General features: G+C 48.7%; 1 protein-coding gene across 1 annotated transcript in view; it reads left to right on the top strand.

Moving 5' to 3' along the window:
• Nucleotides 1-10,612: 10,612 nt before the first annotated feature.
• exoc6b (exocyst complex component 6B) overlaps nt 10,613-17,232 on the top strand; it is a 495,523-nt gene continuing 488,903 nt past the window's right edge. The window contains exon 1 of the mRNA XM_033043459.1: nt 10,613-10,737. Within this exon, the coding sequence (XP_032899350.1) occupies nt 10,622-10,737 (116 nt within the window). The 5' untranslated portion in view covers nt 10,613-10,621. The remainder of the gene's footprint in view (nt 10,738-17,232) is intronic.

The raw sequence follows: 17,232 nt of genomic DNA, 5'->3' as shown, positions 1-17,232 counted from the left end.
CGCGACATTTAAGAAGCAATTAGGCAGGTACATGGATAGAACAAGTTTAGTGGGGTTTGGGCCAAATGTAGGTAGGTGGGGCTTGCGTAGATGGGGCATGTTGGTTGTGTGGGTAGATTGGGCCAAAGGACCTGTTTGCAAACTGTATGACTCTATGACTCAGGTCCCCATTAAATCTTTCCCCCCTCACCTTAAAATCTATATCCTCTGGTTCTGATTCCCCAACTAGAAGACTATTCCTCTCATGATTTTGTACACCTCTATAAGATCACCCCTCATCATCCTGCGCGTAAAGTCCCTCCCTGGCCATTCTTTCTACTCCCCTCTCCCAGCGGAGAAAAGGTACATATATAAGTATGAAAACGCACAGCTCCGGATTCAGGGACAGTTTCTTCCCAGCTGTTATCGGGTGGCTCAGTGGCGCAGCGGTAGAGTTGCTGCCCTACAGCACTTGCAGCGCCAGAGACCCGGGATTGATCCCGACTACGGGTGCTGTCTATACGGAGTTTGTACGCTCCCCGCCTGACCATGTGTGTTTTCCCCGAGATCTTCGGTTTTCCCCCACACTCCAAAGACATACAGGTTTGTAGGTTAATTCGCTTGGTGTATGTGTAAATTGCTCCTAGTGTGTGTAGGATATTGTTAATGTGTGGGGATCGCTGGTCGGTGCAGACTCGGTGGGCTGAAGGGCCTGTTTCAGCGTTGTATTTCTAAACTAAACTAAAAAAACTAAACCATCCTACCAACAACTAGAGAACAGTACTGTACTACAATCTACCTCATTGGAGACCCTCAGACAATCTTTGATCGGTCTTTACTGGACTTCACCTTGCGCTAAACGTTATTCATGTTATTTCCTCCATCATGTATCTGTGACACTGTAAATGACTCGATTGTAATCATGTATTGTCTTTCCGCTGACTGGTTAGCACGCAACAAAAGCTGTTCACTGTACCTCGGTACACGTGACAATAAACTAAACTAAACTAAATTGATAACCCCAATACTGGTGCAGTATACAATCCTTCTGCAGTTGTACTAGTGAGACCACACCTGGAGTATTGTGTGCAGTTTTGGTCCCCTAATTTGAGGAAGGACATTCTTGCTATTGAGGGAGTGCAGCGTAGGTTTACAAGGTTAATTCCCGGGATGGCGGGACTGTCATATGCTGAGAGAATGGAGCAGCTCGGCTTGTACACTCTGGAGTTTAGAAGGATGAGAGGATATCTCATTGAAACATATAAGTTTGTTAAGGGCTTGGACACACTAGAGGCAGGAAACATGTTCCCGATGTTGGGGGAGTCCAGAACCAGGGGCCCCAGTTTAAGAATAAGGAGTAAGCCATTTAGAACGGAGACGAGGAAACACATTTTCTCACAGAGAGTGGTGAGTGTGTGGAATTCTCTGCCTTAGTGGAGGCAGGTTCTCTGGATGCTTTCAAGAGAGAGCTAGATAGGGCTCTTAAAAATAGCGGAGTCAGGGGATATGGGGAGAGGCAGGAACGGGGTACTGATTTGGGGATGATCAGCCATGATCACATTGAATGGCGGTGCTGGCTCGAAGGGCCAAATGGCCTACTCCTGCACCTATTGTCTATTGTCTATTGGTGCAAAGAAGCCTAACGTGCTCAATAAAACCAAAGGCAGTCCATAATTCATCGGTTAATGTAGAAAGCAACTGCAGATGCTGGTTCAAAGACAAACACATAAAGCTGAAGTAACTCAGTGGGACGGGCAGCAACTCTGGACAGAAGGAATAGGTTAGTGTTGTGCAGTGTTCGAGAAGCCGATATTGGTCTCTGAAGGGGAAAGGTGAATGTTGTTGTGGAAGGCAGGGGAATAACAACGAGTTGTAAGACAGAGGGACTGTAACAAGTTTCAGGACTCAATGATAAGTCACAAGGTCATAAGTGATAGGAGCAGAATTAGGCCATTCGGCCCATCAGGTCTACTCCTCCATTCAATCATGGCTGATTGATCTATCCTTCCTAACCCCATTCTCCTGCCTTCTCCCCATAACCCCTGACACCCCTGATAAGTATCTTACTGCAGGGAGACTGGGGAACAGAAGTGATGAACGAAACAGGCCCTTCGGTCCACCGAGTCGGCACCGACCAGCGATCCCCGCACACTAGCCCTATCCCACACACAATTTGCAATTTCACCAAGCCAATTAACTTACAAGCCTGTGCATCTTTGGAGTGTGGGAGGAAACCGGAGCACCCAGAGAAAACCCACGCAGGTCACGGAGAGAACGAACAAACTCCGTACAGACGGCACACATAGTCAGGATGGAACCCGAGTCTCTGGCACTGCGAGGCAGCAACTCTACCGCTGCGCCACCGTGCTGCCCTTGGACTTCCAACATGTGGACTGGACTTTGGACTTTTCCATTTTTTGTGTAATTTTTAAATTTTCATTGTAATTTTAAAGCGGCGCAAAAATCTTCTACAGATGCGGCCCAGAAAGCATTTTATCAGGATCCAGCCAGTGACTTGGCCTCCACTGCCCTCTGTGGCAGGGAGTTCTATAACTTCACAACTCTCTGGGTGAAAAAGTTTCTTCTCACCTCAGTCTTAAATGACCTCCCCTTTATTCTAAGACTGTGGCCCCTGGTTCTGGACTCGCCCCACACTGGGAAATTTTTCCTGCATCTAGCTTGTCCAGTCCTTTTATATGTTTCTGTAAGATACCCCCTCATCCTTCTAAATGCTTGACTAATGTTTACTCATTGACTCATGCTTGACTAATCTTCTGGAATGTTTTGAGGTTGTAACAAGTAGAATGGATAAGGGAGAGCCAGGGTATGTGGTGTAACTTGACTTTCAAAAAGCCTTTGACAAGGTCCCACACGAGAGATTAGTGTGCAAAATGAGAGCACATGGTATTGGGGGTAGGGTATTGACTTGGATAGAGAACTGGTTGGCAGACAGGAAGCAAAGAGTAGGAATTAACGGGTCCTGTTCAGAATGGCAGGCAGTGACTAGTGGGGTGCCACAGGGTCGGCAGCAGGTGAAGGAGTGCAGGGGTTGACTGAGAGGTAAGCTCTTGGGAGTTTTTTTCAGTGTTTCTTTGCAGCAGCGGTTGGTTTAAAAAACGGGCGGGACCAGCCTAGAGCACATACCTTCAAGATCGGCAGCGGAGCAGCAGGTGATATTGTACATATTGTATAGTCTTTTCATTTTGCACTGTACAACTGTTGCTTGCAAGATGACAATAAAGGTTGATTGATTGATTGATTGATTGATTGATTGATTGATTGATTGATTGATTAAAGGAGGTGAAGGGATTGGCTGAGGAATTTAATTCGCAAATTGGTGAATTAGGCAATTAATCAGTCAAGGTTTGCTTTAGGGGAGCGGCCTTGTCGAGGGAAGTGGCTTGTGAGTAAAGTGCAAGTCTTTGTCTCAGTACTCGGCTTGTACTCGCTAGAATTTAGAAGATTGAGGGGGGATCTTATAGAAACTTACAAAATTCTTAAGGGGTTGGACAGGCTAGTTGCAAGAAGATTGTTCCTGATGTTGGGGAAGTCCAGAACAAGGGGTCACAGTTTAAGGATAAAGGGGAAATCTTTTAGGACCGAGATGAGAAAAACATTTTTCACACAGAGAGTGGTGAATCTGGGGAATTCTCTGCCACAGAAGGTAGTTGAGGCCTGTTCATTGGCTATATTTAAGAGGGAGTTAGATGTGGCCCTTGTGGCTAAAGGGATCAGGGGGTATGGAGAGAAGGCAGGTACGGGATACTGAGTTGGATGATCAGCCATGATCATATTGAATGGCGGTGCAGGCTCGAAGGGCCGAATGGCCTACTCCTGCACCTATTTTATATGTTTCTATGTCTATGTTTCTAAGGTTCGAAATTTGTGATTTTTGTCCTCTGAAGAAATGGCAGGCATGTTCAAAGATCCAATAGCAAAGTAAGAAAGTGCACTCGACGAAAAAGACGTAGTACGGTCATGGGCAGATTCATGGGTAATTTTAGGGACCCATTTCCGTAACCGGCTTCCGTCTCCACCATCTTTGTCCACCATAGATGAGCAACGATACTAGTGCGGAGACAGAAGCCAATTACCGAAACATACTCGTAAAAATCAAAGATCTTTGGTGAGAATCTTCTCCTCATTTTCTCTCTGCCCCTCTGCCTCGTTAAAGAGGGGGGGGGGAATGAGGACGGGCATGAGATCCAAAGCTGAGAACAGACGGCCTTTGGTTTCTTCCCCCATCATGCTCACTGCCCGGCTCCCAAACTCGGGACCGATCTGCTCCTCACTATTCCTCTGCGTCGCTGACTGTCGGACATTTATTCCTCTTTCTGCCAAAATGGCTGTGCTGGAACGGCCCTTTCGTTCGGCCCGCCCCAGTGCTGCAGCAGTTTGGTGGGGGTCGGGCTCGTACCCTAGTAGATTGGAAAGGTCTCCCCTTTTACACTGCCGTGTGGGTGCAGCCTCTTTGCCCTCAGTGCCCCCTCTACCCTTGCACAGTCTAATCCCAATCCCAGGGCTTTGAATCCAAAAACATTAAAAAAGGAAATTAACAGAATTATAATTTATTAACATATTAATCATTCACAAAAAAAGAACAGAATTATGAATCATGAATCTAACACTATATCACACATACACACATTGTTCCTCCGCATCGCTGATTTACACTGCGAGAGGGATATACCAAAGACCCTCTAGCAAGCTATAGGATCTTTGGGATATACAAAGTCGGGTCTGGTTACTGAAATGGCCGACGTTCCGCTCCGTTGCGTACTACACGTCAGCCCATTGGTTTTCGCAGGAGTGCAGTATCTTGCTTTGCTGTAGGATCTTTGGGCATGTTGGTGCAGTGTGTTTCCTGCCGGATGCGGGAAGTCCGGGGCACTGCCGGAGACTACACCTGCAGAAATTGTGTCCAGGTGCCGCTCCTGAATGAACGTGTTGGGGAACTGGAGAAGCAGCTGGATGACCACCGGGCCATCCAGGAGAACGAGAGTTTCGTGGACAGGACCAACAGTGAGGATCTCATGCCACGGATACAGGAAGAGCGAAGGTGGGTGACTGGGAAAAAGGGGAGTCGCAGTGGAATGCAGTGGCTGTGCCTAATGAAAACAAGTACACCCTTTTGGGAGCTGTCGGGGCAGACGACACTTCCAGTCCAAGCGCCGGACAGGTCGGTGGCTCCAATCCTAGCGATGAGACTCGACTGGCGAGACCGACGTCGGGCAGAGCTGTAGTGGTGGGTGACTCCATTGTCCAAGGTGCCGACATTCTGTGGCTGCAGGCAAGACTCGAGGATGGTCTGTTGCCTCCCTGGTGCCAGGATTCAACATATCACGACCCGACTTCGGAACATCCTTGAGAGAGAGAAGGTGAACAGCCGGCAGTAGTTGAGCACGTTGGCACAAACGACATCGGGAAGAAGAGGAAGGAGGTTCTCCAACAGGAGTTCAGGGAGTTGGGAAGAAGACTGAAATGCCGGACTTCTAGGGTGGTTATCTCTGGATTGCTTCCAGCACCTCGTGCTAGTGAGGACAGGAACAGGGAGATAGGGGATCTGAATGTGTGGCTGAGGGGCTGGTGCAGGGAGCAAGGATTTAGATTTATAGACCACTGGGATCTCTTCTGGGGTAGGGGTGCCTTGTACAAAAGGGACGGGCTACACCTTAACTGGAGGGGGACCAACATTCTGCCTGGCAGGTTTGGTAGTGCTGCACGTGTGGGTTTAAACTAAGTAGTGGGGTGGGGGGGGGGGGGAGGGATTGACAAATTGGGAGTATAAAGATGGAGTTGAAGGGGAAGTGAGTACAGGAAAAATTACAAAAGGCTCTCGAATTAATGGGAGGGAAAGTTCAACAAGGGATAAGAGAGCAAGATCAGGGCCAATAGTGACCGGTCCGAGAGGGGAGGTGAATACGGAGGTCAAAGTGTTGTATATGAATGCGCGAAGTATAAGAAATAAAGTGAATGAGCTTGAGGCTCAGATAGAAATTGATGTTGTGGGAATTACAGAGACATGGCTTCAAGAGGACCTGGGCTGGGAATTGAATATTCAAGGGTATACCTCCTATTGAAGGGTTTCGGCCCGAAACGTTGCCTATTTCCTTCGCTCCATAGATGCTGCCGCACCCGTTGAGTTTCTCCAGCACTGTTGTCTATCTGGGAAGAAGTGTAATCCAGATACCTATGGTCAGTGGGTTTGTAGTAGATGTCGGTCAGTAGTCTGTTACCTGCGATGGTGACGGTGAGATCCAGAAACGGGAGGGAGATGTCGGAGATGGTCCAGGTGAATTTGAGTGCCGGATGGAAATTAGTGGATGAAGTCAGTGAGTTCTGCATGGGTGCAGGAGGTAGCACGAATGCAGCCGTCAATGTAGCAGAGGTAGAATTCTGGGATAAGGCCATGGAACGCTCTCACTACATCACCCGACATGCTCTTCCTCATCGTCTTCGCGCCTGAAGACCGGCAACCTGTCTGTCGTCAGTGCTGGAAAAATCAAAAGTAGACAATAATTGCTGGAGAAACTCAGCGGGTGAGTTTCCTACAACCTCATCTACTGCATCCGCTGTCGTAGGTGTCACCTTCTCTGCATCGGCGTAGGCTCGGCGATCGCTTCGCCCAACACCTCCGCACGGTTCGCAATAACCAACCTGATCTCCCAGTGGCTCAGCACTTCAACTCCTCCCCCCATTCTGAATCCGACCTTTCTGTCCTGGGCCTTCTCCATGGCCAGGGTGAGGCCCACCGCAAATTGGAGGAACAACTTTTTATTTTAATTTCAAAATATACTTTATTCGAGAAATAAATATATGCAATACATGATCCTTACAAAACTCCATCCGACATTCTTGTAGGCTATACATACATACAATACAGTTTCCCCAAATCACAAATTTATCCCCCACACTTGCCACATGTGGCCCACTGGCGTGGAATCCCTTCCCTTATTTTGAGGGGCGTCTCCACCACACTCTGCCCCCCATGTCCAGCAGCGGAAGGGCCCTAGACTGTGGTCCTCCCCCACCGAGCCTTGGCGTTGGCTGCACCGAGCTTCAGTGCGTTCCTCAGCACGTACTCCTGCAGTCTGCAGCGGGCCAGTCGGCAACATTCCCCGACGGACATCTCGCTCCGCTGGGTGGTCAACAACGGACAGGCAAACCAAAGGGCATCTTTCGCCGAATTGATGACCTTCCAGCAACACTCGATGTCCATCTGAATGTGTCCCTGGGAACAGTCCGTAAATCACAGAGTCCTCTGTGACAGAGCTGTTCGGAATAAACCGTGACTGGGACCCTTGCAGACCTCTCCAGATTCTCTTTGCAAATCCACACTCTGCAAAGAGGTGGGCAACCGTCTCCTCTCCATAGCAGCCGTCCCGAGGGCAGCGTGCGCAGGTAGTGAGGTTCCGACGGTGCAGGAAGGATCTGACTGGGAGGGCTCCCCTCACCGCCAGCTACGCCAGGTCTTGGTGCTTGTTGGTGAGTTCTGGCGATGAGGCATTTTTCCAGACAAGCTGAGCAGTCTGCTCTGGGAACCACTCCACCGGATCCATCGAGTCCTTTCCCTGCAGTGCCTGCAGGACATTCCGTGCTGACCACTGCCCGATGGACTTGTGGTCAAAGGTGTTGGTCCGGAAGAACCTTTCCACGAACGACAGATGGGGCGGCAATGTCCAGCTGACTGGCACATTGCATGGCATCTGCGTCAGGCCCATCCTTCGCAACACCGGGGACAGGTAGAACCCCAGCAGGTAGTGACACTTGGTGCCCACATGCCTTGGCTCTACACTCCGCCTGATGCAGCCACACACGAAGGTGGCCATCAGGGTGAGGGCGATGTTGGGCACGCTTTTACCCCCGTTGTCTGCCGACTTGTGTATTGTGGCCCGTCGCACCTGGTCCATCCTCGACCCCCAGATGAACTGGAAGACAACCCGGGAGATCCATGTGGCGTAGGAGGGAGGGACAGGCCACACTTGTACCAAGTACAGCAGCCCCGAGAGCACCTCACACCTGATGTCCAATTTTTTCCACGTTACAGAGAGTTGCTTCCACAGCTCCCCTCATAATTCGCTTGGGTAGTTTACACCCCAGTGGTATTCAGATTCAGATTCAGAAAACTTTATTGTCTGTCGTAACAGAAAATCTTCTTTATGAACATTGACTTCTCCAATTTCAGGTAGTGCTTGCTTTCTCCCTCCGCTTCCCAGCTCTCCGCCTTCTGTGTCCGCCTCTTCCTTTCTTTCCCCCACACATCACCCGAAATGTCACCTATTCCTTCGAATAGTCTCGACTCGAAACGTCTCAACCCGAAACGTCACCTATTCCTTCGCTCCATAGATTCTAATGGTCTTCTAATTTGGTCCCCATAGGTCTCCTAATTTGAGGAAGGACATCTTTGTGATTGAGGCAGTGCAGCGTAGGTTCACGAGATTGATCCCTGGGATGGCGGGACTGTCATATGAGGAAAGATTGAAAAGACTAGGCTTGTATTCACTGGAGTTTAGAAGGATGAGGGGGTATCTTATAGAAACATATAAAATTATAAAAGGACTGGACAAGCTAGATGCAGGAAAAATGTTCCCAATGTTGGGCGAGTTCAGAACCAGGGGCCACTGTCTTAGAATAAAGGGGAGGTCATTTAAGACTGAGGTGAGAAAAATAAATTTCACCCAAAGATCCCATAGCGGAGCGGAGATGTAGTCTTGGTTCTTGGTTTCTTGGTCCTCTAAAATATTCCAAATGGAATTTAAACTGGGGGTGGTGAAGGGAGGGCTTAAGCCAGAAAGGGTTATTGGGAAGAAAGAGCTACTTTAAATTTAGTTGCATCTGGTTGGGTAACTATAGATGGGTGGAGATTATTCCATGCTTTAATTGTGCGGGGGAAGAACGAATTGCTGTACACATCTGTCTTTGTAGCTGGGATCACAAATTGGATCGAATGCCCTCGTCTGCTCCTAATTGGTTTGGGTTTGGTGTAGGTCTTGTAGACCTGGTGTAGTCAGTGTAGTCCATGGGCAACAGCCGTGTGCTGGGGGGTGGGGCAGACGGCATGTCGGGAGATGTAGTCAATAGATCTATTTATTGAAATCATATTCTATGTCGCTCTTCCAGGGAGATGCTAACTGCATTTCATCGTCTCTGTAATGTACACTGACAATGGGGGTCACAGTTTAAGGATAAGAGGGAAGACTTTTAGGACCGAGACGAGGAAAACATTTTTCACACAGAGAGTGGTGAATCTGTGGAATTCTCTGCCACAGAAGGTAGTTGAGGCAAGTTCATTGGCTATATTTAAGAGGGAGTTAGATGTGGCCCTTGTGGCTAAAGGGATCAGGGGGTATGGAGAGAAGGCAGGGATGGGATACTGATTGGGGATGATCGGCCATGATCATATCGAATGGCGGTGCAGGCTCGAAGGGCCGAATGGCCTACTCCTGCACCTATTTTCTATGTTTCTATGTTTCTAATGACAATGAAAGTTGAATCTGAATCTGAATCTGACTACTGGTCTACATCTCCCGTCATGCCGTCTGTCCCCCTCCCCCCCAGCACAAGACTTCAGTCTGAAGAAGGGTTTCGGCCCGAAACGTCGCCTATTTCCTTCGCTCCATAGATGCCGCTGCACCCGCTGAGTTTCTCCAGCATTTTTGTCTACCTTCGATCTTCCAGCATCTGCAGTTCCTTCTTGAACGCATGTAGCCAGTGGACTACAGGACTACACTTCCCGTCATGCCATCTGTCTCCCCCCCACCCAGCACATGGCTGCAGCGCATGGACTACTGGACTACATCTCCCGTCATGCCATCTGTCCCCCTCCCCCCCAGCACACGGCTGTAGCCAGTGGACTTCTGGACTACATCTCCCGTCATGCCATCTGTCCCCCTCCCCCCCAGCACACGGCTGTAGCCAGTGAGTCTGAAGAAGGGTTTCGGCCCGAAACGTCGCCTATTTCCTTCGCTCCATAGATGCTGCTGCACCCGCTGAGTTTCCCCAGCACTTTTGTGTACCTGCTGTAGCCAGTGGACTACAGGACTACACTTCCCGTCATGCCGTCTGTCTCCCCCCCACCCAGCACACGGCTGTAGCCAGTGGACTACTGGACTACATCTCCCATCATGCCATCTGTCCCCCTCCCCCCCAGTACACGGCTGCAGCCAGTGGACTTCTGGACTACATCTCCCGTCATGCCATCTGTCCCCCTCCCCCCCCAGTACACGGCTGTAGCCAGTGGACTTCTGGACTACATCTCCCGTCATGCCATCTGTCTCCCCCCCACCCAGCACACGGCTGTAGCCAGTGGACTACTGGACTACATCTCCCGTCATGCCATCTGTCCCCCTCCCCCCCAGCACACGGCTGCAGCCAGTGGACTGGTGGACTACATCTCCCGTCATGCCATCTGTCCCCCTCCCCCCCAGCACATGGCTGCAGCCCGTGGACTACATCTCCCGTCATGCCATCTGTCCCACCTCCCCCCCAGCACATGGCTGTAGCCAGTGGACTTCTGGACTACATCTCCCGCCATCCGCCCACCCCACTAACGTCATGACGTGTGACGCCCAGCAGGCCCCGCCCAGTGCTCGGGGATCAGCAGCAGCAGCAGCAGCAACACAACACTGGGGCCGGGGGCAAGATGGCGGCGGCGGTGGGGCAGGAGCGACAGGAGACGGCAGCGGCCGAGCACGAGCACGAGCGCATCCTGCGGGAGATCGAGAGCACAGAGTCGGCTTGCATCGGGCCCACGCTCCGGTAGGGCAGCCTGGGGGGGGGGAATCAGCGCTTCTCCGGCCCCTCCTGGTCAGAGGTCAGGGGTTGTCTAGGGGCAGTCGATGCCAGCCCGCGCCCTCTGACCCCTGACCCCTCCCACTCGGTTTATGACCTTTCCCTCACTGCCCCAGTGACCCCTGACACCATCCTCCCTCTTGATCTTTGACCCCTGACTCCATCCACCCTCTTTGCCCCTTGACCCTACTTTCCCCGTTGACCCATATTCATTCCGTCCCACTTGCCCTCTGACCCTATCCGCCCTGACTGCTAGCCTCACTCCGCTATAGGACCTACCTCACCATGGACTAACTAACTTTACTGTACCATTCTACTGTTTTGGTTTTTTTTTAATTGCTGTTTTTTTTTTCCTTTTTCCATATCACCAACAATATGTAAAATGTAAAAGAATATGTGATTCTGTTCCATTCTGTTTGTAGTTTGTTGTTTGTTTTTTGCCCAAAGTCCGCGAGCATTGCCACTTTCATTTCACTGCACATCTCGTTTGTGTATGTGACGAATAGACTTGACATGACTTGACTTGACTTGGCCTCTCCCACACCCTCATTTCATGACTTCCACTTTGTTCTCCCACTCCCTGCCTCCTGACCCCGTCCTCCCCTCACTCACAATCCAGGGTCACATTTGCTTATTTCCAATTTTGTCACAGTTTTGATTTATGTGTTGCAAACTTTTATGTGCACCTGGTTTTTGTTGTGTTTTTTGCTGCATGCTTGCTGGCTGAAGTTCACGGTGATTGCCATGGATGAGTTTGTATGCGCATCTCAGGTAATCAGCAAATAGATGAGCTTGAAGTTCCTAAGTATAAATACATCGACCAATTTGTCCTGGACCAGCCACATCAATGTGTAGAAACAAGAAACTGCAGATGCTGGTTTACAAAAAAAAAAGACACAAATGCTGAAGTAACTCAGCGGGCCACTCCGCCGTTTCAGTTTGGGGAGGCTTCTTCAGACTCAAGAAGAACTCTTAGTGTGTCAGTGTATCAGTCTGAAGAAGGATCCTGACCCGAAACTTCATCTATTCATCTTGTATTCACTGGAGTTTAGAAGGATGAGGGGGAATCTTATAGAAACATATAAAATTATAAAAGGACTGTACAAGCTAGATGCAGGAAAAATGTTCCCAATGTTGGGTGAGTCCAGAACCAGGGGCCACAGTCTTAGAATAAAGGGGAGGCCATTTAAGACTGAGGTGAGAAAAAACTTTTTCATCCAGAGAGTTGTGAATTTATGGAATTCCCTGCCACAGAGGGCAGTGGAGGCCAAATCACTGGATCGATTTAAGAGAGAGTTAGATAGAGCTCTAGGGGCTCGTGGAGTCAAGGGATATGGGGAGAAGGCAGGCACTGGTTATTGATAGAGGACGATCAGCCATGATCACAATGAATGGTGGTGGTGGCTCGAAGGACCGAATGGCCTCCTTCTGCACCTATTATCTATGTTTCTATCCATGTTCTCCAGAGCAGCTGCCTGACCCGCTGAGTTATTCCAGCACTTTTCCCCTTTCAAAAAGATAAAATCTGAAGAAGGGTCCTGATCCAAAACGTCACCTATTCAAAACATATCAAAAGGACACAAAGTGCTGGACTAACTCAGCGGGTCAAGCAGCATCTCTGGAGAACATGCATAAGTGACGTTTGTGTCGAGACCCTTCTTCAGACACAAAACACATCAATGCTTCTACTTGCTTAGAAGGCAAAAGGAGGTCAACTGTACCAACTTGTCTGGTTGAACTGCAAACAAATATCCTACTCAGATCTTTCTCGGTTTGGTATGGCAGCATTTTGGCCCAAGACCACAAGAAACTACAGAGAGTTGTGCACTGCAGAGAGTGTGAATGCAGCCCAGTCCATCACACATACCCGCCTCTCCCCTCACAACCCCCCCCCCCCCCCAAGCTCAAACCCTTGCCTTGCAGTCGTCCTCAATGGACTCCATCTACGCCACGCTTTCTCAGGAACGGAGGCAATATAATCAAGGACCAACCATGGGACGGTAGATACAAATGATTGAAAGCATTTTTCAAAACTTTACATAAACTGTGGTAAAAGTTCATAAGATCCAGGAGCACAATAAAGCCATTCGGTCAATCAAGTTGACTTTACCAATGGATCATGACTGATCTACCTTTCCCTCCTAACCTCATTCTCCTGCCTTCTCCCCATAACCCCTGACACCCGTACTAATGAAGAATCTGTCAATCTCCGCCTTAAAATATCCATTGACTTGGCCTCCACAGCCGCCTGCGGCAATGAATTCCACATATTCACCACCTTCTAACTAAAAAAATTCCTTCTCATCTCCTTTCCAAAGGTATGTCCTTTAATTCTGAGGCTAAGGCCTCTGGTGCTAGACTCTCACACGAGTGGAAACATCCTCTCCACATCCACTCTATCCAGGCCTTTCACTATTCGCTATTATAGGGTGATGCTCATCACAGGCTGATTCAGATACGGCAGAGTTCCAGACTCGGTGATCTCATTGATGATCTCATTGAAGTGTGCAGAATATCCATGGAGAGCTACAGGGTGGATTCAGTGTTGATGTTTCCCTTGGCTCGGTGTCCAATACTTAGAGGATTGCACAGGCCAGATGTTAGGGAAAATGTTCCCAATGTTGGGGGAGCCGAGAACCAGGGTCTAAATGTTTAAGATTAAGGGGTAGGCCATTTAGGACTGAGATGAGGAAAAACATTTTTACCCAGAAAGTTGTGAGTCTGTGGAATTCTCTGCCACAGAAGGCAGTGGAGGCCAATCCATTGGATGTTTTCAAGAGAGAGTTAGATAGAGCTCTTTGGGCTAAAAGAATCAAGCGCCACCAGACAATATCAGCCGTGGACTGTGCGTGAAGGGAAGGAACCATTTCGGATGTTGTATCATTCCCTGCGCACGGGGGCTGGCTCAGCTTGATAGAAACAGCCCTGACAAAGAACAGCGCCGTCATGATGGCCTTCAGAACACAGTATGACTAGCGAGAGGAGGATAGGGAGGCGAAGAATCTGCTAGCACTAGAAAAGGAGGATATAGTTTAAATCAAAAGTTGCGTAGCAAAAAGAAAAATGGTGGATTGTGAGAAAAGGGTTAATAGAGATGGTTGATTTATACTAGAACTCTGAAATATCTTTGAAAGAAATAAGGTGTCAGCAGAAGCCAGACTGCTAGTAGAATAGAAAGTAACGATATACAGAACAGAGAGAAATTCTAGATAAAAAAGTAGCAAAGAGAAATACTTCAGTATGAGTTTTAAGGGAAGTAAGGCAGAGTTGAGAAGTACATATGGTCAAACAGATCTGCGCAGGCCTGGGTTTCAACAACTCAGTTACAGAGAAAGGTTGAATAAGTTAGGTCTTTATTCTCTGGAGCGCAGAAGGTTAAGGGGGGACTTGATAGAGGTCTTTAAAATGATGAGAGGGATAGACAGAGTTGATGTGGACAAGCTTTTCCCTTTGAGAATAGGGAAGATTCAAACAAGAGGACATGACTTCAGAATTAAGGGACAGAAGTTTAGGGGTAACATGAGGCGGAACTTCTTTGCTCAGAGAGTGGTAGCGGTGTGGAAAGAGCTTCCAGTGGAAGTGGTGGAGGCAGGTTCGTTGGTATCATTTAAAAATAAATTGGATAGGCATATGGATGAGAAGGGAATGGAGGGTTATGGTATGAGTGCAGGCAGGTGGGACTAAGGGAAAATAATTGTTCGGCACGGACTTGTAGGGCCGAGATGACCTGTTTCCGAGCTGTAATTGTTATATGGTTATATGGTTATGGGGAAAAAGCAGTGAAAAGCTTTTGTTGTGTGCGAACTACTTAGGGGAAAGACAATCAAGCCATTTACAGTGTATAGATACATGATAAGGGAATAACGTTTAGTGCATAGAAACATATAAGATTGTTAAGGGTTTGGACACGCTAGAGGCAGGAAACATGTTCCTGATGTTGGGGGAGTCCAGAACCTGGGGCCACAGTTTAAGAATAAGGAGTAAGCCATTTAGAACGGCGATGAGGAAACACCTTTTCTCACAGAGAATGGTGAGTCTGTGGAATTCTCTGCCTCAGAGGGAGGTGGAGGCAGGTTCTCTGGATGCTTTCAAGAGAGAGCTGGATAGGGCTCTTAAAGATAGCGGAGTCAGGGGATATGGGGAGAAGGCAGGAACGGGGTACTGATTGGGGATGATCAGACATGATCACATTAAATGGCGGTGCTGGCTCAAAGGGCCGAATGGCCTACTCCTGCACCTATTGTCAGTTGCAAGGTAAAGTCCGATTAAAGATTGTTCGAGGGTCTCCAATGGGGCAGATGGGAGGTCAGCACTGCTCTCTAGTTGTTGGTAGAAAATGCACACCTCCAGATTCAGGGACAGTTTCTTCCCAGCTGTTATCAGGCAACTGAACCATCCTATCACCAATTAGAGAACATTCCTGAGCTACTATCTACCTCATTGGAGACCCTCGGACTATCTTTCATTGGATTTTATTGGACTTTATCTTGCACGTAATGTTATTCCCTTCATCATACACCGTGGACGGCACGATTGTAATCATGTATTGTCTTTCCGCTGACTGGATAGCACGCAACAAAAGTTTTCACTCTACCTTGGTACCCGTGACAACAAACTAAACTAAACTAAACTCGCGAGGAAATAAGAAAATTCACATCTCCTTGTGCCAAGATCGGACTTTTCAGAGACTTGGAAATTATAAGATGGCATTGGAATGTGGCGTCTCTCTGCATGCTGTTCTAGAAGAAGATCTATTGGACTCATGTACAGTATGTTGATTAGTATATATTGATTAGTCGGGGTGTCATTGTTCTGGGGAGAAGGCAGGAGAATGGGGTTAGGAGGGAGAGATAGATCAGCCTTGATTGAATGGCGGGATATGGCCTAAAAGCCCTGTCCCACGGTACGAGTTTATTCCAAGAGCTCCCCCGAGTTTAAAAAAAATCAAACTCGTGGTAAGCACGGAGAATGAACGTAGCGGGTACGTCGGAGCTCGGGGACGTCTCTTCGCGCTAACGGCAGGTACTCGGGAAGACTCGCTAACGGCAGGTACTCGGGAAGACTCGCTAACGGCAGGTAAGCACGGGAAGACTCGTGAAGATTTTTCAACATGTTGAAAAATGTCCACGAGAGCCCCGAGTACCGACGAGCGGCCATTACCGTAAATCTCCGAGTTCGAATCAGGGCAAACTCGGGAGAGCTCTTGGAATGAACTCGTACCGTGAGACAGGGCTTTAATTCTGCTCCAATCACTTATAAATTAGGTAATCTGACTGGGTAATACACAGAACAAACATTTTCACAGTTTAGTTTGGAGCAAGGGAGAGAGAGAAATATGTGGAGAGATGCGGATGGGAACGAGAGAGAGAGAGATGGGGGAGAGGGAGGGAGTGAGGGGGGGACAGAGGGGGGAGAGGGAGGGAGAAAGAGGAAGGAGAGGAGGGATGAGGGGATGGAGAGGTTGGGAGAGTGAGGGGTAGAGAGAGGGAGGGGGACAGGGAAAGAGAAAGGGAGGTAGAGGGAGTGGAGAGGGGATGAGAGGTGGAAAGGGAGGTGAGACAGAACGGGAGGCGAGGGGTATGGAGGGAAGGGAAGAGGAGAGGGGAGGAGAGGTGGGGGGTAGAAATCTTTCCTCTCTCACCTTAATCCAAGGGTTCCCAACCTGGGGTACATTTACCTCCAGGGGGTAAATTTCACCTACCCAGGGGGTAAATGTGTTGATTCTGGATCTGTACATGTTTTTTCTCATTGACTGTGTTTGGTTCTGGTATACCGGTATCTGTTCATCATTAATTGTTCATAAATAAGTGAAATAATATTGTTAAGTGCTATTAAAGTTGCCAGGGGTAAACAGGATGAAAAAAGGTTGGGAACCCCTGGTTTAGAGATACACACGGAAACATGTCCTTCGGCCCCACCAGCGATCCCCGCACTTTAATACTATCTACACACACCAGGAACAATTTTACATTTATACCAAGCCAATTAACCTACAAACCTGTACGTCTTTGGAGTGTGGGAGGAAACCCACACAGGTTACGGGGAGAACGTACAAACTCTGTACAGACAAGCACCCGTAGTCAGGATGGAACCCGGGTCTCTGGCACTGTGAGGCAGCAACTCTACCGCTGCGCCACCGTGACGCATTGTACACGCGTACGTCTGCACACATGACCTTAATTAAACGGAACTAAAAAAATGGTATGTTTTCAAACCAGAACCAGTGTAGTGTTTCAGCCAGGGTTTATCCAGCCTACATTATAAAAGAAAGCCAAATAAGTCCACTGAGAAAACATAGTGTCTCCACATGCTGCAGAATACACTTGGGTCCAACCCTGGGTTCATACTAATTTCATGGTGCTTGAGGAATTAGGCCACTTTCCCCTGATGGTAAAGTTATTTCTGAAGTATGAAAATGTACTGGTTGATCTCGCAGCTGCAAAAGCACATGCAAGGCGCGCA

The sequence above is a fragment of the Amblyraja radiata genome, chromosome 1 (genome assembly GCF_010909765.2).
Source record: "Amblyraja radiata isolate CabotCenter1 chromosome 1, sAmbRad1.1.pri, whole genome shotgun sequence".
Classification (NCBI taxonomy): Eukaryota; Metazoa; Chordata; class Chondrichthyes; order Rajiformes; family Rajidae; genus Amblyraja; species Amblyraja radiata.
This window is presented reverse-complemented; position numbering and strand designations above follow the sequence as displayed.